Consider the following 23,790-nt stretch of genomic DNA (forward strand, 5'->3'; position numbering starts at 1 on the left):
GGAATATTCACATAATGAAGGTTAAGAGTAGACCACAGAAATATTATTGTAACTAAAGTTTTCCAACATCTGAAAATATTCTAAAAATATACCAGATATAACATACAATATCTAGCACATTATACAACTCCAATGCTATTATTCTTATAAAGGCAAAAACATGAAAAATAAGCAAACAACGATAATCCCTTCAACTCTATTACTTTTTTTTAAAGTGCTTAAAACTGCTATTTAAAAAAAAAAAAAAAAAAAAAAAAAACAACACACACACCAACCCCAAAACCAAAAACCATACCTTTTTGGGAAGAGGTTCTTCGTTGGTCATCTTGAATCCTAAAAAAAGAAATGGGGAAAACAAGTTCAACTGATTTTCTTCCAGTCTTCCAGTGAAGGCAGGAATAAAAAATACTAACTCTTTCAAATCAATTTATTAGTGAACTAAATTATTGTTAAATAATTAGGATTTTTAAATTTAAACAATTTTAGAAGTTTTAGATTTACAAAAAAGTGGCAAAGATATTAGAGTTTCTATATACTCTACACTCAGATCCTCCGTTGTTAACATCTTCCATTATTATAGTTATTAGGTAACTTTTACAAATTCCCTTGTAAAATGCAGCCATTTGAATCATTTGATGTTGCTATTTTTTTTTTTTTTTTGGGACGGAGTTTCGCTCTTGTTACCCAGGCTGGAGTGCAATGGTGCGATCTCGGCTCACTGCAACCTCCACCCCCTGGGTTCAGGCAATTCTCCTGCCTCAGCCTCCTAAGTAGCTGGGATTACAGGCACGCGCCACCATGCCCAGCTAATGTTTTATATTTTTAGTAGAGACGGGGTTTCACCGTGTTGACCAGGATGGTCTTGATCTCTTGACCTCGTGATCCACCCGTCTCGGCCTCCCAAAGTGCTGGGATTACGGGCTTGAGCCACCGCGCCCGGCCTTCCCCTATGAAAATCTTGTTGCAGAAGTGATACTAATCTCAAGCAGTATCTAGGCATGTTGCTAAAGGGCTATCAAAGGGTAATAACAGTTTCTAAGTCTTTCCTTTTATAGCATTACGTTGTTAAAGTAAGTTAGTACCTACCACAGTAGTAATTTATTACTGTCCAATAGTTTTTTAGATGTATTATATATTTTAAAATGTGTGTTATACCGGCTGGGGGTGATGGCTCACGCCTGTAATTCTAGCACTTTGTGAGGCCAAGGTGGTGGATCACTTGAGGTCAGGAGTTCAAGACCAGCCTGGCCAACATGTTGAAACCCGGTCTCTACTAAATATAAAAAATTAGCTGGGTGTAGTGACAAGTGCCTGTAATCCCAGCTGCCAGGGAGACTGAGGCAGGAGAATCACCTGAACCCAGGAGGTGGAGGTTGCAGTCATCTGGGATTGCTGCGCTCCAGCAATCACAGTGAGATCCATCTCAAAACAAAAACAAAAACAAGACCAAACAAATCCATATATATATGTTACACCTTATTAAAAATATTCTTACGGTATTTAATTTTATGCCAAATATTTTGTATCTCAAAATTAGCTTCTTTATTATACAAAATTCACTTAACTGTTTCAAAAGACAAGTTAACGAATTCAAGTAGAGAACACTTTATTATGCTCACTGTCTTTTAGAATGAATGCTAATAGCAGCTATTATCCATTAAACTACAAATCCGCACACACACAAAAAAGAAAGACAAAGAAAAAATATGTAATAAACATACGTTAAACAACACATTAAAATACAGGGCTGAAAAAAAAAAAACCTATACAACATGAAGAGCTAACCTGACAAACATAAAATCTTTATATAAAAATTCTATGAGGACTAAAAAATTGAATCAGGGTTTTGAGTACCAGTGCTCTTTTGAAAAAGCATCTAAATTATATTTGGCATATTAATAATTTTTACAAACTGAGAAATTAGTTCTTACACTAATTTAGTTATTCTTATTCTTTCTTTCTTTTTTAGGAGATGGGGACCCACCATAGTACCCAGGCTCGTCTTGAACTCTTGGGCTCAAGAGATCCTTCACCTTAGCCTCCGAAATAGCAAGGACTATACATGTAAGGATCATGCCCAGCCCTAGGTATTATTTCTAATAGCATACTCATAAATGTTCCCATAAAGTATTTATGGCTTATTTTACTTACCCATGCTTATTATAAATTCTAAACAACTAGAAATCTGACCAAAAAATTGGTATGTCAAACTGAGTTTTTAAAAGCTACTTGAGGTGCGGCTCACACTTGTAATCCCAGCACCTCTGGGAGGCTGAGACAGGAGAATTGCTTGAGACTAGGAGTTTGAAACCAGCCTGGGAAATGTGGTTAAGACCTTGTCTCTAATTAAAACACACACACACACACACACACACACACACACACACACACACCAGTGCGCGCACCAAAACTACTTGATTTGTCCCACTTGATTTTGAGATTCCTCAAAAGAAGATGATCTTCCAATAGCATTTTTTACTATGACCAATCTCAACCCTACTTTACAAGATATTCTAATCATACTATTAAATCCCGGTTTTCAGATTAAGTAAACTGTGTTGAAGGCAGAATTTAGGGGAAAAATCTAAATTGATCTTAGGTTATTGGCTTGCTTCTTTCCCTCTTTAATTTTTTTTTTTTTTTTTTAAAGACAGTCTCCCTCTGTCACCCAGACCAGAGCACGATAGTGCGATCAAGGCTCACTGCAATCTTGACCTCCTGCCTCAGCCTCCTGAGTACCTGGGACTACAGGCATGTGCCACCACACCTGGCTAATTTTGTACTTTTTTCTTTTTTGGTAGAGACAAGGTTTCACCATGCAGCCCAGGTGGGTCTTAAACTCCTGGGCTCAATCAATCCAACTGCCTCAGCCTCTCAAAGTGCTGGGATTACAGGCACGAGCCATCACACCCTGCCTTCCCCTCTTGAATCTTTCTCATGGGATACAGCAAACAGATAAAAACCTGAGTATATCACTTGTTTCTGAGCTAATTGTATATAGTTTGTTTCACTGAGCAAGTCATTCTGTCCTATGAACACATAAACCATATTTCTATGACATGAAATGTATATATTTTTTTCTTTAAATTGGTCCCTGCGTACTTTATGATCCTTGTTGCCTAGTTTGTAATCTCTGCTGCCATTATGGAAGGCTGCTTTGTGACTACCTTAATCTGGTAGCAGTCATTTTAATCATCTGAGAAACCATCATCATATTTATCTCCACAGGTCTGTTTCTATTTTAGCATGACACATGCATCCACTCCATTAAACTGCAAAGTCTTGGAGCGAACATATCAAACCTGGCATTTCCATGTAATTTTCTCTCTCTCTCATCCGGCTAATTTCGTATTTTTGGTAGAGATGGGATTTCACCACACTGGTCAGGCTGGTCTTGAACTCCTGACCTCATGATCCGCCCACCTTGGCCTCCCAAAATGCTGGGATTACAGGTGTAGTCCACCATGCCCGGCCTTTTTTATTTTTTGAGACGGAGTCTTGCTGTCACCAGGCTGGAGTGCAATGGCATGATCTTAGCTCACTGCAACCTCCACCTCCCAGGTTAAAGCAATTCTCCTGCCTCAGTCTCCCGAATAGCTGGGACTATAGGCATGAGCCACCAAGCCCAACTAATTTTTGTATTTTCAGTAGAAACGGGGCCATTTTGGCCAGGCTGGTCTGGAACTCCCAACTTCAGGTGATCCACCCACCTCGGCCTCCCAAAGTGTTGGGATTATAGGCATTAGCCACCATAGCCAGCCAATAATATTTTTAATTTAAAAAATCTTAAAGACAATTTTAGATATTTGAATTGTACATATTTAACCACTATACAAGTACCTGTATCTATGCACATGTAAACATAAAATTTTGAGAACAAACCAGGAACTTCACATAACAAGTACTGTGGTAGAGATCTGTGAGTGTTAGTTTGAAAACAGCTAAATTTATCACTAAGGCTAGGTGATATACCTGTTATCTAGTTACTGGGCATTCTACCTACTCAGTATGTAGAATTTTAGTTATAATACTAAAGTATCGTGGATGCTATTCAATATAAATTCCAGTTTATAAGTTATTATAGTTGGCCCTTGAACAACCCAGGTTTTAGCTGCATGGGTCCACTTATACATGGATTGTTTTCAACAAAACTCAGATAAAAATAAAGTACTGGGATCAAAAATACAGCATTCATGGGATACAGAACCTGAGTCTGCAAAGGGCAGACTTTTCATACAAGAGGGTTCACATTCCCATGCCAGGATTTTGGCAAGGATCGTCTGCATGTTTCTACAACCGGATACTTCCCCTAGGTTTACTTGCTTATTCTCTTCTTAAAGACAGGTATCCATATTCTTATTCCATTAAAATAAAATTAACTGCAAGCTTAGTTAGCAACAAATGAGATCATTATCTGCTTTTAAAGGGCATTAAAAGGACTGGGAAACACATGAAGAAAGTTTGGATAACCTTGGTATTCTAAAACAGGGTATCAACTTTGCAAATATAAAAGTAGCAGAATCTCTGCGCCCCATCTCAAAAAGAATTACCATAACCAGGGCCCTATCTCAAAAAGAATTACCACAACCAGAGTCCAAATATTATGCTTTTTTGAAGACAAACATTAATCTTCAGCATGGTAACTGGCAGAAAATGGGCATTTAATTATTAGTTTCCTTTTTCCCATAAAAAACACAGACTCAGTGTTTCTTGAAAAACCTGAATAGATAATTCACAGGTTGAGGATAATAATCATACTGTCCTCATGACTGTTTCTAACTCTTACTGCAAAATTCTTGGCATCTCCAATATTTAGAATTCTAAACAGAAGTTACTTAAATTTTTTTGAGACAGGATCTCACTCTGTCGTCCAGGCTGGAGTGCAGTGACTTGATCACAGCTCACTGCAGGCTCAAGTGATCCTCCTGCCTCAGCCTCTGTGTAGCTGGGATCAGAGGTGCGCCCAGTTAAGTTTTTTTTTCTTTCTTTGTTAGTAGAGATGAGGTCTTACTATGTTGCCCGGGCTCCTGGGCTTGACTGATCTTCCTGCCTGTGCAGCCAAAAGGCTGGGATTACAGCTGTGAATCACCAGGCCCAGCCTGCAGTTATTGAAATTTCTAAAACTGGCTTATGTCCTTTTATTTTTTAACAAGTTTGACGCTGAGCAGATTTTAAATAAATGGTGCTTTTTACTGATATTTTGTTCAAAAATAAAATTCTGCATTTTTAAGTCAGGGGTAAATACAGATTTTAGATAAATGTCTACACGTCCTAAGTCAACTTTTAGAGTCACTTTTAAGATCACTCTAGTTGTTTAGGGCATCCAACTTGGGAAATTCAGAGCTTCAACATTTACAAAGAGAATCCTTCAACTTTAATCTGATGAAAAGTCAATCTTTCCTTAAAAGTCCATGATATGCCACAAAATCAAATGCATCATCTGGGAAAAGGCAAATTAGAACAGGTTCAAAATTTACAGCTTTCTGCAACATTCAACTATTTGGTCAAAATATAACCTAATTCATAATTCTGACTTTCACACTGCACAAATATACTGAGAAGTTTGGTATTCCCCAGGTCAATTTTTTTTTAGTGCAAATGACAAGCACAACAACCATTTAAAGTCATTTCTAGATTCATGAAGACAATGGATATTCCAGGTTCTCCAAACAATCTATTCTCGTATCAGAAAAAACAGAATGATCATATCATCATTTGGAGTCAATTAAAACTGAATCCTGAAGAAAAATAATAAAGAAAATATACTCAGTACTTATGAGTCACACATTTAATAACAGCACTTTTCAAAGTCAAAGTTAGTTCCCATTTTCCAGGATGAAAATGACTGTGAGTCATTAGGTGATTAAAACAGTTATTAATTAATACACTGGGGGAAAGGGCCTCAAATTTGCCCCTCAAAAAGGTGGTAGCATGATAATTACTTTTTAAATTACGTAAAGGTTTCAGTTATTTATGTAGATAATTTAGAGATAATATGTCTCGAACTTAGAATATCAGGACCACCATCTACTCTTGATTCCTTAACACAGAAAAACAGCTTAGTATGGAGTTCAGTTTAGACTGCCTAGGTGCCTAGCATCCCAGGTCCCAGTAGCTTCCTGGCTCTCAGCATCATAAAGTTAGGCAACTCAGTTCCCTCTGAACAGAGGCAAGCGCCAGCCAACACAACTTCAATAAGAAAACACAGTACCTTGGTGAAACAAATCATAGCTGAATGTAAGAAACCAATCTTCAGACACTGTAGTAGCATGGTACTGATCAGGTACTGAAAGGCCACCTTTTCTTTACCCTCTGTCATGTGTGATTTTGAGTGAGTCATTTAACCCTTGCATTTTCCAAGTCAGCAAAACGTAATTTTGCCTGTCTCAAAGTGCTGCAAATAGTAATGCTTTCAGCACAATAAAAATGCTATACAAATAACAGATTTTTCAAATAAAATATGAACATAAAAGGCAACTTTCATGTGCACTTGGAAAAAATTAAATTCTACTAACTACGTCTTCAAAGGCAGAAAATATTTATAGCACTATGTTCTAGTCAGATGGAACACCTTGTAACACACAATTAAGTATACTATTATAAAGACACTGAAAAGTTTTTCGGTGTTAAGCTTAGTAACCACAAGAAACAAAATATTTAGAGGCAGAAAAATGCACTGGAAATAATTTAAAAAGTAAAAACAAGAATAAAACCAAAATACTATCTTCAGTTTTGTTTTGCTGAAGGACCTACTAACATACAATTTTGAAGAACAAGAAATATATAATGATCAAAACTGTTAAACGATACACTCAAGGAGATTCAATACTACATACAAGACCGTAAGAGATCCTGGATGCTTTTATGTACTGTACAAATTGTGACAATGCTCATCTCCACATCATAGAGCTACTACATTTTGTTTCATCTCTACCAGCTTATTTCTGACAGACAATACACAAAAATATTTTAAACAAACACGACTCAACGTTGAATTAGAAAAGCTAGACATAAAGGAGCCATGTAAAAATCAGCAGTGCCTGGGACATACTATTATTACTTTCATCCTCTACGAGTTAGAAATTTCGGTAGCTCGTCCAAATTCTGCCACGGAAAAAGTACGTAAAAATATTTACCTTTCAAACTATGTGTGTGTTTAAGATACCTTAAGATCTAAAGGCACTGTTAGAAACACACCTACCCAAACCCTTAAAATGGTAACCTCGACCTTATTAAAAGCCCACTTGTGGACTGCAATCTTTCCCCACTTCCCTTGCCTAATCAGATGCTTCTTGAATGAATTAAAATGTACCCATCTTGAAAATATTTTTCGTTCAGTTTTAAATTATGGTTTTAAATGTCTGTAATATGTTTATCGTAAAATAGCCAAAATTTTAAAATACAAAAAACAAGAACTTGTGATGGATCTATGATGTCCATTTATCTTCCGAAGCAATGGAATTAACTAAATTAAAAACTAGATAAAATGGACACAAATACAACTTCCAATTGTAACATAATCACCGAAGTATTTTCCTACTAAATAAAATTTTTATTTTTTTACATAATCACAGGATATTACGATAGTCCTTTGGGATCAAACCACCAAGTGTCTTTCTTCCTACTTGGGCTTTTCTACCATGTGCACACTGACTTATGAAAAACGGTTAAAAAAATTATCGATTAACTGTCTCACAGGGATCCAAGGTGAGAACTGGATTTCACGAAAATCTACAAATAATTCAGTTTCTTTCCTCAGAATGCATGCACTCATTTAAAAACGGAAATCTACAAGATAACGTATCTGCAGTAACAACCTACTGCGTGACACGAAATATGGGGAACGAACGATATTTTTTTCTTGCTGAACTCGTTAGTGTCGCCAGGTTCTCGGGAGAGGCCCGAGGGAGGTGGAGGGGGCAACACCTCGGCGAGGAAAGGACGAGCGCCGCCGCTTAGTCCGGGGAGGGCAACATTTTGCCTCCGTGAATGGCCGGTCTCTCCGGCCGCCGAAGCACCAGTCTCATCCCGGGCCCCGGGGACGGAGGACGGAGGTAAAATGGCCTCGGGGTGGCGGAAGTGTTTCCCGCAGGCGGGAAGATAGAGCGGATTACGAGACACCGGTGCCGCCCGGGGCCTGAGTGATCCTTCCGGCCCTGCCCACCCCTTACCGGCCTGGGGCCGCTGCGCCCCAGCCCTCAGGCCCGGGAGATCCCCCGCGGCCGTTCCCGCCAGCCAGCCCGCACCTACCTCTCCTGACGGAAGCCGCGCCGGCACCGCCAGTCGCGGAGGCCGAGGCCGCACTGCTCGCCCCGCCGCCCGGGCCCCCCGGGCCGCCGCGCAGCCGGACCGCTCTGCCGCCGGCTCCGCAGCGCTCCTAGTCTCGCCAACCCCAGCGATCCCCTTTATTTGCGGGTCTCGCTGCCACAAAATGGCGCTGAGGGAGGAAACCAGGCCCCGCCGCCCGGCCCCGCCCCGTCGCCTGGCCCCGCTCCGCCCCGCCCCGCCCCACACCCCAGCCCGCACGCGCCGCCTGCCAGCGCCGCTGCCTGCCGCCTCTCGCCAGCCTCACCGCTCCGCCATGTTCGCGTTCTGGCCCACTCACCGAAGAGTCGCCTTTCAGGCGTGGCCGCGGTCACTCGCCCGCCGCCGGCCCCCGCCAGGAGAAGAAAAGTGAGGGGAGGGCGGCCGCTGGCCTAGCCCGATCGGGGCCTCGAGGCGCAGTGGAACAGCTGCTCCCCGGTAACACACCCAGTCTTTTCCCAGGAGCCTGGCGCGAGCCCCCGCGGCCGCCGGAGCTCAGCGAACGCGGTGGGGGCGGGAAGGGAAGCTGCTGGAGGGGCGGGCCGGCGAGGTCGGAGGTCAGCCGCGGGGCATGACGGGAAGGGAACGTGGCCGCCTGGTGGACGCACTGGCCGCGGCCACCTGGGCTGCGGGACGGCCTCGTGCGGAGGGATCTGGGCGAAGACGGCGCGTGATTGGCAGCTCTGTGGTCGCTACACCCATCCTTGATGCTTCCGCGTGTCGGAGGACCAGGTGCCATCTCAAGAGAGGCCGTGGGCGGCGAGCCGGGGGCGTTTATGCTTAGCAGAAGCTCACCTGTAAGTTTTGAGAACTTAGAAACCGATGCCCTCCCTCCCTTCTGTCCTAAGGCGTAGCCTCCTGGCCGCCGGGTTTGCTCCTCCTTGACGTCTCCCGGGATGTATCGAGGAGCTATTGTTCTCTGACGTCGGAGGTTGCGCTGTGACCCCGGCACTGAGGGCGCCTTGCTGACTCTAACGAGGGAAAGGCGGCCCTGAGGGGCTTAGTGAACCCAATCAAAGGGGTCCTGCAAGTCGAGTAGACTCCCTGAAACAAGACTGCGCCATCTGAATCGCCGAGTAAGGACGGGACGGTGTTACCTCAAGAACGTGGAACAGTCTCTAAACACTTACTAGAGGATCACGTAATTCTTTCGATTGGTCTGCCCTTAGCCGGCTTTATCAAACCTGTTTATCCCCAAAGGAGTGTCTTGTAGTAAGGTGATTTATAAGGATAAGATTAAAGTACACTCCAGATGGTCATAGTATATTTCCTGTGAATCAGATCAGACTGGAGAAAGTCGCATCTTGTATCACAAGAACTCTCAAAAATTGAAAACAAAAAGTCCAAAATCCAAAGGAGAAAATGGGGAAGGACATGAACAAATAATTCTCAGAAAAAAATACAGTAATGGTCCTTAAACATAGAAAGATGCTCCACCTCACTTACAATGGAAATACACATTGAAATTACCTTCCTGGTGGGAGTGGAAAAATGGTTCAAATTCTGTGGCATACAAATTACGTCTGTTTATTCTTACTCCTTGCAGTTCTAAGCCTAACCTTATTCTGAAGGTACGGCTCTACACATGGAAACAGTATGTATACAAGGTTATTGCAGTGCTATTTGTCAGAGCAAAAGTTAGGGATAACCTAAATATCCATTAATAGGGAACAGATAGGGAATGGTGCATCCATCCAATAGAATACAATGCAGCCCTTAAAAAGATTCAGAAAATAACCATGTGTTGCTTATTTTATATATCTTAATATGTAAAAATATTTATATTTAACATGCCTATTTATGTATATATGCTTATTTTGGGAGGAGGTATTGGAAGGATATCCTGGAAACTTAAAATAGTTACCTATAAGCCGGGCGCGGTGGCTCAAGCCTGTAATCCCAGCACTTTGGGAGGCTGAGGCGGGTGGATCACAAGGTCAAGAGATCGAGACCATCCTGGTCAACACGGTGAAACCCCGTCTCTACTAAAAATACAAAAAATTAGCTGGGCATGGTGGCGCGTGCCTGTAATCCCAGCTACTCAGGAGGCTGACGCAGGAGAATTGCCCAAACCCAGGAGGCGGAGGTTACGGTGAGCCGAGATCGCGCCATTGCACTCCAACCTGAGTAACAAGAGCGAAACTCCGTCCCCAAAACAAAACAAAACAAACAAACAAACAAACAAAAATAGTTACCTATAAAGAGTGGTGGGCAAGAGTGGAGGGGAGATAGAAACAAGACTTATTTATCTTTGAACTTTTAGTTTTATATAGTGGACAAGTAAATAAAAAAGTAAACAAACCCCAAAGTTGAAAGCAAATTGAAACAAATGAAAACTCTTTAAGTACGCCTTTTTTTTTTTTTTCTTTTTTTTTTAAAGACAGAGTCTCACTATGTTGCCCCAGCTAGAGTGCAGTGGTATAATCTCAGCTCACTGCAACCTCCCCATCCTGGGTTCAAGCAATTCTCCCACCTCAGCCTCCAGAGTAGCTGGGATTACAGGCATGTACTGCCACCCCTGGCTAATTTTTGTATTTTTAGTAGAGATGGGGTTTCACCATGTTGGCCAGACTCACTCCTGACACCAGGTGATCCTCCTGCCTAGGTGTCCCAAAGTGCTGGGATTACAGGCGTGAGCCACCACAACCGGCCCCTTGGGGCTTTTGAACACAGTCTCTCTAGTAGTGTATCTGTGTTGAGATAGTATAGTCTTTCCTCCTTATATGCAGGAGATTGGATGTAGGACCTTCTGCAGGCATATTCAGAAATCTGCATACCTGCCTTGGCCTACCAAAGCGCTGGGACTGCAGGCCTCAGCCACATGGCCTTTTTCTGAACTTCTTTGATCTTGCATTTATATCTCATTCTCATGCACTGGAAGTCTTTGTACACAGTAACATTAAAGTACTTATGTTATCCCATCATACCACATACAGTACATAGTTTGAAAACCACAGCAACGATATTATTCAATCATAAATCAGTGAAGCTGTAAGCTCCTTTGCATTTTTTTCATCATTAGGATACACAGTTGACCCTTGAACAACACTGGTTTGAACTGCTGGGTGGCTGATGCTTGCAATCCCAGCACTTTGGTAGGCCAAGGTAGGAGCATTACTAGAGTCCAGGAGTTTGAGACCAGCCTGGGCAACATAGAGAGACCTCTGTCTCCATTTTTTTTTTTTTTAATTTAAAACAATTTTTAAGAAGTTCATTGATCCTGAAAAAAACTAATATAAAAAATTTTAAGAAGTTCAAAAAAGTCTGTAATATTGAGTTTAAACTGCAGGGCTGGGTGCAGTAGCATACACCTGTAATCCCAGTGCTTTAGGAAGCCGAAGTGGCCTAGGAGTTCAAGACCAGCCTGGGCAGCACAGAGAGACCCTGGCTCTACAAAGTACAGATAAAATAGCCAGGGGTGGTAGCCTGTGCCTGTAGTCCTAGCTACTTGGGAGGCTGAGATTGGAGGACCAGTTGAACCTAGAAGTTTAAAGTTACAGTGAGCTGTGATCTCACCATTGTACTCCAGCCTGGGCTGTAGACCCTATCAAAAAGAAAGAAGAAAAAAAGTTTAAACTGCAAAATAAAATTTCCTAGTTCTGTGCACTGAAAGGGCCTAGAAGCACTAGGGTGACTAATTGGTTTGCCATGGACTGAGGGGTTTTCTGTGGATGCTGGACTTTCAGGTTAAAACTGGAACAGTCCCAGGTGAACTAGGATGTACAGGCAAGGTCACCCTGCAGTAACAATGAGCACATCTAACACCCAGATCTTGGTTTCTGAATTCCATTTCCCACTAAAGAGATCCAGAGCTCCTTGGAGAATTGGCTGATTACAGCTCTGGGCTGGGGAAAAAAACGAGTTGAGCCAGGTATTTCATCGTGCCTGAATGCAAAGGAATTGCTTAGACCAATGAGACTATGCCAACAGTGTTTAGGAGAACTAACGAAACTAATCCATAGTGATAGACAGCAGATCAGTAGTTGGCTAGGAGGGGAAGAGAAAAGGAAAATGGGAGAACTTTTGGGGGTGATGGAAACATTCTGTGTCCTGGTTAACAGAGATATATACATTTTTCAAAATTCATTAAATTGTGGCACTATAAAGGATGCATTTTATTGCATGTAAATTATACCTCAATAAAATGTGGAAATAAGCCAAGGCAAACCAAATGAGAAAAGCAAAGTCTATTGAGAACTTGCTGTAGCAAGGGAGTCAGCACCATCACTTACGGTTTGGCAGAGGTTCAAAGGCATGCAGAGGAGTGGGAAAGCTTTACAGTGGACAAGGGAAGGTTTCACAGGAATGCCTGATGGGAAGCTGTCGCATGCGGAAGCTGGAAGCTAACTAGAAGTTGGTGTTCCATGGGCTTGGTTAAAGGAGCATATTTGACTTTCTCTGGATGGTCATAAACTAGAAGTGGGGACAAAAATTAGGGAAGCTGTTAATTTTTAATCAAGTCCTGGTCATTTTGAGCTGATGTCATAGAAGTTATTATTTAGCTTCCTGGATTGCTACCAGAGATAGCAGTTTGCCTTACTACAAGTCTGGTTGATAGCAGGTTTGGCTTTTAGGCTGGGAGTACAGCACTTATGGTAGATAAATGATTGGTTTACTGGGCTAGTTGTTGCAGGTAACAGGCCAGAATTCTATTTTTATGTATATTGTGGCCATTGTCCATTTGTATTTTCAGTCAGCTTGAAGGATGTCCCACAGGCCAAATTTAGGGCAGTTTTAGCATCAAAAAGAAAATGAATACTATTGATTACAAATAGTGAATAAATAAAAATCTACTCTGTAGTATAGAGAAGAGAGAATGAGAAGAGGGAAGCGATTTTTCCATCATTGGTAGTGACTATTATTACCAGTTTGTTACTCTGAAAATTAGTTATTAAAGGGAGATAGCATTTACCCTATTTGCCTTTTTTTTTTTTTAAATAAAGAATGTGGTTTATCCCCAGTTGATGAGGAAAAACTCTTTACTATAGGATGCCAGCTAATAAGTGTAGAATAAATATAGAATTAGAAAATAACTGGCCAGGTGCAGTGGCACATGCCTGTATTCCCAACACTTTGGGAGGCCAAGGCAGGAGGATCACTTGAGGTCAGGAGTTCGAGACCAGCCTGGCCAACATGGTGAAACCCCCGTCTCAAACACAAAACACAAAAATTAGCCAGGTGTGGTGTGGCATGCCTCTAGTACCAGCTATTCAGGAGGCTGAGGCACAAGAATTGCTTGAACCCGGGAGGTGGAGGCTGCAGTGAGCCAAGATCATGCCACTGCACTCCAGCCTGGGCAGCGGAGCGAGACTCCACCTCCAAAAACGACACAAAAACAAAAAAAAATACATGATATAAACCTTAATGAAATAATTGACTCAAACAAGGAGTATCAGTGGACTTTAAAATCTTTAGATGAAAGATTGCTGGGAAATGCCATCAAAGTGTCACTCTACAGGCTACTTACAAGAAAACACAGGCCAGGTTTAGTGGCTTACACCTGTAAATCCCAGCACTTTGGGAGGCTGAGGCGGGCGAATCATGAGGACAGGGGTTCAAGACCAGCCTGGCCAACACAGTGAAACCCTGTCTCTACTAAAAATACAAAAAAGAAAAAAAGTAGCCGGGTGTAGTAGTGCAGCTATAGTCCAAGTAGCTGGGAGTGCAGAGGCCAAGGCAGGAGAATCGCTTGAACCTGGGAGGTGGAGGTTGGTTGCAGGGAACCGAGATCGAACCACTGAACTCCAGCCTGGGAAACACAGGGAGACTCTGTTTTTTTTAAAAAAAAGAAAAGAGCCGGGCGCGGTGGCTCAAGCCTGTAATCCCAGCACTTTGGGAGGCCGAGGCGGGTGGATCACAAGGTCAAGAGATCAAGACCATCCTGGTCAACATGGTGAAACCCCGTCTCTACTAAAAATACAAAACATTAGCTGGGCATGGTGGCGCGTGCCTGTAATCCCAGCGACTCAGGAGGCTGGGGCAGGAGAATTGCCTGAACCCAGGAGGCGGAGGTTGCGGTGAGCCGAGATCGCGCCATTGCACTCCAGCCTGGGTAACAAGAGTGAAACTCCGTCTCAAAAAAAAAAAAAAGAAAAGAAAGAAAAAAATACACCTCTGTAGCAGAGCCATCTGGTGGTCACCATTTGAACCAAACCATCAAATTTAGTATCAGTAATAGTGGGACAACCTCCAGTTTACAGAGAATACAAGAGAAAGGGTGGTTGTGCAAATCTAATTATGCTAACAAAGATAATTATTAAAAAAAAAGTCAAGAGACTATAAGCAATAAATATTTAATGAATGGCTGAGTTAGGCATACTGTAGTCTCTATCAATATCTAACCAGCTTTAAGTCACCATTTCAAATAAAATATCAACACATGATGAAAGTTACAACCATCCTTTTCTTGGGGTTGCGCTACTGTCCAATGAGTGCCTAGTGAGAGCAGTACTGCTAACTCCTGCACAACACACCAAAATTAACTAGAGCTTTGCTTTACCTTGGTGCAGTTTTTGGAAAAATGAAAAATGGCTTTTCCACACACAAAGTTGTTTACGCATTACTATATTAAAAAATACATACAGGCCAGGCATGGTGGCTCATGCCTGTAATCCCAGCACTTTGGGAGGCCGAGTTAGGCGGATCAGTTGAGGTTCAGAGTTCGTGACCAGCCTGGCCAATATAGTGAAACCTCGTCTCTACTTAAAAAACAAAGCAAAACAAAACAAAAATTAGCCAGGTGTGGTGGCGGGCACCTGTAATCCCAGCTACTTCAGAGGGTAGGCAGGAGAATCGCTTGAACTGGAAGGCAGAGGTTGCAGTGAGCCAAGATTGTGCCACTGCACTGCAGCCTGGGTGATGGAGCAAGACTCTGTCTCAAAACAAAAGTACGTACAGGGCTGGGCACGGTGTCTAACGCCTGTAATCCCAGCACTTTGGGAGGCCAAGGCAGGTGGATCACTTGAGGTCAGGAGTTCAAGACCAGCCTGGCCATATGGTGAAACCCTGTCTCTACTAAAAAAAATACAAAAATTAGCCAGGGTGGTGGTGTGTGTCTGTGATCCCAGCAACTCGGGAGGCTGAGACAGGAGAATTGCTTGAACCCAGGAGGCAGAGGTTGCAGTGAGCCGAGATCGTGTCACTGCCCTCCAACCTGGGGGACAGAGCAAAACACTCCTTCTCAAAAACAAAACAAAAAAAGCCATACTGTCTAGTCAGGTCAGGATTACGTGAATTGGCTACTTCTTTGCCATCAGCCTAATACTTAGAGTATAACTTTTTTTTTTTTTTTTTTTTAGAAAAGGTCTTGCTCTGTTGCCCAGGCTGGAGTGAGGTAGCATGACCTTGGCTCACTGCAGACTCTGCCTCCTGAGCTCAGGTGATCCTCCTGCCTCAACCTCCCCAGGAGCTGGGACCACAGGCGCAAGCCACCTTGTCTGGCTAATTTTTGTATAAACAGGGTTTTGCCATGTTGCCAAGGCTGGTCTCAAACTCCTGGGCTCAAGCAGTCTGCCTCCCTCTGTCTCCCAAAGTGCTGGGATTACATGCATGAGCCACTGCACCTGACCTATAGCCTATAACTTTTAACCCTACTAATTTGATTTAGGAATCACCTAATAAAATATTAATTGAGAGGTGTCTGAGTCCATTCAGACCATAATGAAGTACCATAGACAAGATGACTTATAAACAACGGAAATCTATTTCTCACAGTTTTGAAGGCTAGGAGTCTGAGATGAGTGTGTCAGCATTTCTGGTGAGGGCCCTTTTCTGAGTTGCAGAATGCTGACTTACCTCTCTTCCCGCTCTCCCTCTCCCCAATGGAGTCTTGCTCTGTTGTCCAGGCTAGAGTGCAGTGGTGTGATCTCAGCTCACTGCAACCTCCACCTCCTGGGTTCAAGTGATTTTCCCACCTCAGCCTCCTGAGTAGCTGGGATTATAGGCACGTGCCACCATGCCCTGATAATTTTTGTATTCTTAGTAGAGTTGGGGTTTCACCATGTTGGCCAGGCTGGTCTTGAACTAACCTCGTGATCCACCTGCCTCCGCCTCCCGAAGTGCTGGGATTACAGGCGTGGGCCACTGTGCCTGGCTGACTTCTCTTATCTCTTGTGTGGTAGAAAGAGGAAAAGAGTGCTCTATGGGATCCCTTTTATAAGGGTACTGATCTTATTCATGAGGGCTCTACCTTCATGACCTGATCACCTCCCAAGGGCCTCACCACCTACCTTCACGTTGAGGGTTAAGATTTCAACATGAATTTTGGGTGAACACAAACATTCAATCTATTGCAGAAGTACCGAGGGAAAAAGAAAATTATTTGTAGTAGTGGGCCGGGCGCTGTGGCTCAAGCCTGTAATCCCAGCACTTTGGGAGGCTGAGGTGGGTGGATCATGAGGTCAAGAGATCAAGACCATCCTGGTCAACACGGTGAAACCCTGTCTCTACTAAAAATACAAAAAATTAGCTGGGCATGGTGACGCGTGCCTGTAATCCCAGCTACTCAGGAGGCTGAGGCAGGAGAATTGCCTGAACCCAGGAGGCGGAGGTTGCGGTGAGCCGAGATCGCGCCATTGCACTTCAGCCTGGGTAACAAAAGCGAAACTCCGTCCCCCCCCAAAAAAAAAAAAGAAAATTATTTGTAGTAATGCTAGTTTTTGTTATTGGCACCCAGAAATCCAGGGATCCTGGAGAGATTATCAGAGTTGTTGTTTAAAAAAGTTAGTATTAATTCTTGATGCTCGCAAGAGCTCACATCTGGTGTGACTATGTCCATGTCATGTTAGTATCTCTGCTTGGTCCATTCTTTCTGTCTGGAATGCACTTTCTACTCCTCTGTGCCAGGTTATCTCCTAATCACCTTTAGTAATTAGCCTAAGAAACATTACTTATTTACCTTAGTTTGTGTCAAGTATAGAGATTCGTGGTTTTACAGAGAGGGAAGCCAAACCAAACTTTCTAGCCTACTTTTTTCTAATCTAGTGGATTTTACACTGACTTACAAGATTTTACTCTGAGCAGCAGTGCACCATATCAACCCAATGTATCTAATCTCTGCAGATCACAAAGATTTCTACTAAGATTCTAAGTTTAAAAATAATAATAATAATAATAATAATAAAGTAGGGCCGGGTGCAGTGGCTCACACCTGTAATCCCAGCACTTTGGGAGGCTGAGGCAGGTGGATCACTTGAGGCCAGGAGTTCTAAACCAGCCTGGCCAACATGGTGAAACTCTGTCTCTAAAAAAAATAAATAAAATAATAATAATTAGATTGCTATCATAACTAGACTATTATTAAAATATTATTTCAGAAATCCAAATGTTGGTGAGATATCTGCATTCCTGTGTATATTGCAGCACCATTCACAATAGCCAAGATACATACAGACTCAGCCTATGTGTCCATCATCAGATGACTGTATAAGGAAAATGTGGTGTACATGGCCAGGCATGGTGGCTCATGCCTGTAATCCCAGGACTTTAGGAGGCTGAGGTGGGAGAATTGCTCAAGGCAGGGGTTTGAGATCAGCCTGGGCAACAAAGTGAGACCCTGTCTCTACAAAAAAGTAAAAATTAGCCAGGCATGGTGGTATGTGCCCATAGTCCCAGTTACTTGGAGGCTGAGGTGAGAAGATTGCATGAGCCCAGGAGTTCAAGGCTGCAGTGAGCTATGAATGCACCTCTGCAGTGCAGCCTGGGTGACAGAGGGGAGAGACCCTATTCCAGATAAAGAGAGAAAGAAAAAGAAACAATAATAATACTATTAGCCATAGGAAGACATTAAGTGAAATAAGCCAGGTACAGAAAGATAAATACTGCATGTTCTCACTCATATGTGAAAGCTAAAAAAGTTGATCTCATAGAAGTAGAGAGTAAAATAGTTGTTACTAGAGGCTGGAAAGAGTCAGGACAGGGAGGGGACAGCCAGAGGTTATTAACAGATACAAAAGTACAGCTAGATGGGAGGAATAAGTGCTAGTGTTCTACAGCACTGTAGGGTAATTATAATAGCTTATTGTATATTTTCAAATAGAAGAGCAGATTTTGAATATTTTCAACACAAAGAAATAATAGATGCTTGTAGTGATAGATGTGCTAATTACCCTGATTTGATCACTACACATTGTATACATGTTTGGAAAAACAGTCTACCCCAAAATATGTACAGTTATTATGTGTCAATTAAAAATAATAATTTTGGCCGGGCGCGGTGGCTCACGCTTGTAATCCCAGCACTTTGGGAGGCCGAGGGGGGTGGATCACGAGGTCAAGAGATTGAGACCATCCTGGTCAACATGGTGAAACCCCGTCTCTACTAAAACTACAAAACATTAGCTGGGCATGGTGGTGCCTGCCTGTAATCCCAGCTACTCAGGAGGCTGAGGCAGGAGAATTGCTTGAACCCAGGAGGCGGAGGTTGTGGTGAGCCGAGATCGCGCCATTGCACTCCAGCCTGGGTAACAAGAGTGAAACTCCGTCTCCAAAATAATAATAATAATAATAATAATAATTTTATGGCTAGGTGCAGTGGCTCATGCCTGTAAGCCTAGAACTTTGGGTGACTGAGATGGGAGAAGTGCTTGAACCCAGGAGTTCAAAACCAGGCTGGGTAACATAGCAAGACCCTGTCTCTCATTCAAAAATAATAATGGTTAAAAAAAAAAATAGAGTTAGGTTTTAAACATTCTGAACTCCTTGGTTGGAGTGAGGAGCATTCGTTAGTCAACAGAGGTAGCAGAGGTATGGGTAACTCAGTCAGTTATTCTTGGAAACAGACTTGTCCAGCTACTGGAAAAAAAAAATCCCTTCATTAGGAAAAATAAAGGCAGCCTTTGCATGTAATTTCCCCATTCTGATCCCTGTAATTTTTTCCTAGTTGCCCATTCAGTACAAATAACAGCAGCTTTCTGAAAAGGATTTAGCATGCCAGAATGACTGGACATTGCCACACTCCTTCCAACATTTGCTGGGGTATCATGGTACACACTGCTGGTAGCCATGTTCCTCCTCTTGCACAATCTGGGAACTTCTAGATTGTGTTTGAGTCATAGTATCTTCAGGCCAGGAGATGAATTATGGCTGGTGTAAGCCAATGTTTCCCAACAAGTGTGCTATTGGAATTTTGGACAGGACAGTTTGTGTCTTTATGCAAAAGTATTTTGTGCCTTTTAGGACATTTGGCATCCCTACACCAACCCACTAGATGCCAATAGCACCGCTCTGTTTATGTGACAACTGAAAGTGTTCCTTCCTATGTTTTCAATACTGCCCCATCCCCTCATGCCCTTGATGAGAACCCCTGGTCCAAGGCAAGCATGGCTATCATGGTCTTTACCAAACAGTGATGGCGCTTCGTCTTCTTGCAGGCAGAGTTGGCCAGTTGAGCAGTTCTGGCTGAAATCAGAGGAAATATCTTGGGGCTTCTGAGAAAAGTTTTCCTTCCCGAGAACAGAGAAGCACACAAAGTGAAATGTTTCCCACCTCCCTTCCTTCTTGTCTCTTACTAGGCTGTGAGAGGCTGTGATGCTTGCACCTATAGAAACCATCTTGTGATGATGAGGCAACAAGTTGGAAAATGAAAGCAGGCTGCTGGGAATTCAGAGTTAAGAATGGAAAGTTCCCAGATCCTGGCTGACCTTGTTAATCTTCTAAACTCACCAAGGGACTGCCAGTTGTTGGGCTTTTTATTAGGTAAAACAGATATGTCCTTATATTTAAAACCATTGTTCATCGGGATTCCTGTTACCCATAGCCAAACACATTCTAACTTAGAAAGGACGGGCATTTACATGATCAACAAGTGAAATAAAGTGGAGAGGTGCCAGCAAAACTAGGTTTTTTTGTGACACTTTGCTTTATTGTTGTTTTTACATTATATTATATACATAGCCCTCGTTTCACAATTTAATAAAGCAAATACTTAAAAGCCATTATTCATTTCCAGAAAACCAAACTTTTATAAGACAGAAAGCTAGCTACAATAAAAATAAGTGTCTTGGAGAATTTTATTTTCAGAATTCTTTTTCTTTTTTTTTTCTTGAAACAGAGTCTAACTCTGTTGCCCAGGCTGGAGTGCAGTGGTGTGACCTCGGTTCACTGTAGCCTCTACCTCCTGGACTCAAGTGATACTCCCACCTCAGCCCCCCCAAGTAGCTGGGACTACAGTCATGAACCATCACACCCAGCTAACTGTTGCATTTTTTGTGGAGACAGAGTCTCACTATGTTACCCAGGCTGGTCTCAAAACTCCTGGGATTAGTGATTCTCCCACCTCAGCCTCCCAGAGTGTTGGGTTTATAGGCATGAGCCACCATGCTTGGCCTATTTTCAGAACTTTTCAAAATAATATCCTGTTTGCCTCTGATGCTTGCTAATTGTGTTTAACCTCATGGATGCCACAGTAAGATCCTGATTGGTTGAACACTCGTCAGATCTCTTCAGTTTTTAAAAAGGACAGTTTTTTGTTCCCCACAATTAAAGACCCACTAGTTCAGGAGACAGTTCATTCAGAAACTACATGCCTGTGACAAACTGCCAGAGGAGAGCACTGGGCTTTAGGCAGTGGTTCTGGGGACCACAGTGACTGCCTGCTAGACTTGTTTTTGTTGCTCTTCCCTGTCTTTCTTATCCTCTAAATAGTTTCCTCTATCCCACTCAGTGCCAGTGCCACTGGCCAATCGAGGTCTTCAGCTTTTCTGTCTTTTTTTTTTTTTTTTTTGAGATGGGGTATTGCTCAGTTGCCAGGCTGGAGTACAGTATTGTGATCTCGGCTCACTGCAATCTCCACCTCTTGGGTTCAAGTGATTCTCCTGCCTCAGCCTCCTGAGTAGCTGGGACTACAGGTGCACACCACCATGCCCAGCTAAATTTTTTTTTTGTATTTTTAGTTTATATGAGGTTTCACCCTTTTGGCCAGGATGGTCTTGATCTCTTGTCCTCGTGACCTGCCTGCCTCGGCCTCCCAAAGTGCTCGGCTCACAGGTGTGAGCCACCGTGCCCAGCCTGTCGTCAGCTTTTCTTGTGGACTAACAGTGGCTCCCTAATTGGTCCTCTGCCACCCATCATTGGTTCCCATCAAAACTGTGTCCTACACAACAAGCCCTTTCTAATTCTGGGAGATTTCCACTCCTGGGAAAATGGACTAGACATACTTTTCCATGTTTGTCTCACCAAGTACAGCTAAAAATCCTGAGTTTATAAAATAAGCAGAAGAAGGCTGAAAGGCAAACTGGCTATGGACTTCAGGACCCAAAGACTGACATAGGAGTGACTCCCTTTGTTTTGTTTTTGCCTCATATATCCCAGAGCCAGCAATCTGTAAACACCAACAAGCACAGACAAAAAACAGCCCCCAGCAAAAGCCTGTTCTCTATAACCAAAGGTCCAGGAAAGGATGCAGTCTACCAACAGAAAACCTTTAGACAGTAACTGCTCTACTCTAGCTGGACACCCCATCCACTCCAGCAAAGGCTTCTGATGAAAACATCAGTGGGCTGTGATGTCATTAATTAGACGGGACACCAGGATAGGCTTACCATAATCTGGGCACACAGAATTGCAGTCATCTGGCACACCTTTTCAACAAAGTGAGAAACGGGAATTGCTTTGTAGTGCTGTGGGAAAGACACCACCTAGTGATGAAAGGAGAGCAAAACAGCTAAAGGCTGTGTCACCGAGCCTGCTGTAGAAGTCAAGTCAGTCAATGTTGTTTCTTAAAAGGTCACTACCCAGGCCCAGCCTGGGGAGGGATGTAGAGGGTGTACAGTCAGAAGAAGGCACTGATGAAATGTGCTAGTCTGTTCCCGATGGAAGCCAGGCTCATCTTCCCTAGGAGGGAAGAGTCAGCATGTAATGCATCATCCAGTGTGGGACTCAGTGAAGTCCAAGGTCATGGTTTCTGGAGAGGAAAAAGAATGGAGGAAGAGGTATAGGCAGAGAAAGAGATGGGGGATGATGTTTCTTTGGTCCTCACAACCCGACATCTAGGAAAGTAAGGGCTTGTATTAGTTTCATTTGACAGATGGGACAGCAGAGGCACAAAGTTAGAAGACAGCACAAATAAGAGGTAAAGCTGGTGTGCTCATGTGATCACTTGCTTATGTGAGCAGTAGTAGTTCTGGTTGTAGTCTCGCTATAGCCCTTTGAGGGCAGAAGGAGGAAAATTGCCTGCTACACCAAAATTACATTGAGCCAAACTTGCTACCAAGAGCCCAACAATCGCCATGACGCTGAGAACGGAAGGCAGGGAGGGGTTCATGGCAAAGGTCAGGGGCTTACCCTGGTCCTGCTCAGCCAATTAAGTGATGCACTTCTCTGATTGTAAAATACAAAATGGCACATCAGGTATTTGTTTCATCTATACAGAGAAGGCAGACCAAGTGGTGAAGCATTTGTTCAACTTGAATCCACAAATGAAGTGAAACTGGCCCTGAAGACAGAAAAACCATGAGACACAGATACACTGAAGTAGTCAAGTCTAACAGTGTTGAAATGGATTGGGTATTGAAGTATACAGGTTTGAATAGCCCTGATACTGCCAGCGATGGCTTTGTCTGGGTTAGAGAACTCCCATTTGGCTGTAGTAAGGAAAAGATTGTTCATTTCTTTTCAGGGTTGGAAATTGTGCCAAATGGGTTGACACTTTAGTGGACTTTCAGGGCAGAAGCACAGGGGAAGCCTGTTTGCAGTTTGCTTTGCAGGAGATAGCTTAGAAGACACTGAAGAAACACAAGGAAAGAATAGGGCCCAGGTACATTGAAATCTTGAGAGTAGCCAAGCTGAAGTTCAAACCTACTATGAGCCCCCTCAGAAGCTCATGGCTGTGCAGTGGCCAGATCCCAATGATAGGCCAGGGGCTGGCTAAGGATGTAGTAGCATTGGCAGAGGAGCTGGGTTTGAAAGGATGAGGCAGGGTCCCTATGGTGGAAGACATAGAGGCTATGATGACTGTTGTGGCTATTATGATGGATATGGTTTTAGGTTTGATAGATTTGGAAAAGACCACAATTACTGTTTTTCAGGAATGTCTGATCATAGATACGGAGTTGGTGGGTCTAGTTTCTAGAGCACCACAGGGCACTGTGTACACACCTTACAGAGCCACTGAGAATGGTGTAATTTCTGTTCACCTCTTAACTGTAGGAGAATACATATTGCAATTGGACCCGATGACAGAGTTTACTGGTAAGGCAGATGCTGAGTTTGCTACTCACCAAGATGCTGTGGCAGCTATGGCAAAAGACAAAGTTAATATGTAGCACAGATATGTGGAGATCTTTTTAAATGCTGCAGGAACAAGTGTGGGGGGCGGTTATGATCACAGCTATGTAGAACTTTTTTTGAATTCTACAGCAGAGGCAACTGGGGTTGCTTATGGTAGCCAGATGATGGGAGGCATAGACTTATCCAGCCAGTCTAGTTATGCAGCTGAGTGGTGGTTATGGTGGTCAGAGCAGTGTGAGTGGTGGTTATGGAGGTGGTTAT

The 23,790-nt window shown here is 43.0% G+C and overlaps 1 protein-coding gene, 1 non-coding gene and 1 pseudogene across 7 annotated transcripts in view; 2 read left to right on the plus strand and 1 right to left on the minus strand.

Moving 5' to 3' along the window:
* The window catches only part of WTAP (WT1 associated protein), a 31,130-nt gene extending 21,829 nt beyond the window's left edge, over nucleotides 1-9,301 (minus strand). For 2 of the 6 annotated variants that reach the window (XM_032253155.1, XM_032253159.1), the window contains exons 1-2: nucleotides 8,251-8,493; nucleotides 296-333 (exon numbers count right to left, since the gene is read on the minus strand). In XM_032253155.1, coding sequence (XP_032109046.1) covers nucleotides 296-325 — 30 coding nt within the window. In that variant the 5' untranslated portion in view covers nucleotides 326-333; nucleotides 8,251-8,493. Of the gene's footprint in view, nucleotides 1-295; nucleotides 336-8,250; nucleotides 8,494-8,605; nucleotides 8,953-9,099 lie in introns of those variants that run through there. The other 4 variants (XM_032253157.1, XM_032253153.1, XM_032253156.1 and 1 more) reach the window with 4 other exon arrangements.
* Nucleotides 9,302-14,698: 5,397 nt separating this feature from the next.
* LOC116533499 lies at nucleotides 14,699-14,824 on the plus strand. The gene has a single exon (XR_004261323.1). It is a non-coding gene; the product is annotated as a U4atac minor spliceosomal RNA (small nuclear RNA).
* Nucleotides 14,825-21,238: 6,414 nt separating this feature from the next.
* Nucleotides 21,239-23,790, plus strand: part of LOC116533424 — a 3,334-nt pseudogene continuing 782 nt past the window's right edge.

The sequence above is a fragment of the Sapajus apella genome, unplaced genomic scaffold (genome assembly GCF_009761245.1).
Source record: "Sapajus apella isolate SASKATOON/1434 unplaced genomic scaffold, GSC_monkey_1.0 scaffold82, whole genome shotgun sequence".
Taxonomy (NCBI): Eukaryota; Metazoa; Chordata; class Mammalia; order Primates; family Cebidae; genus Sapajus; species Sapajus apella.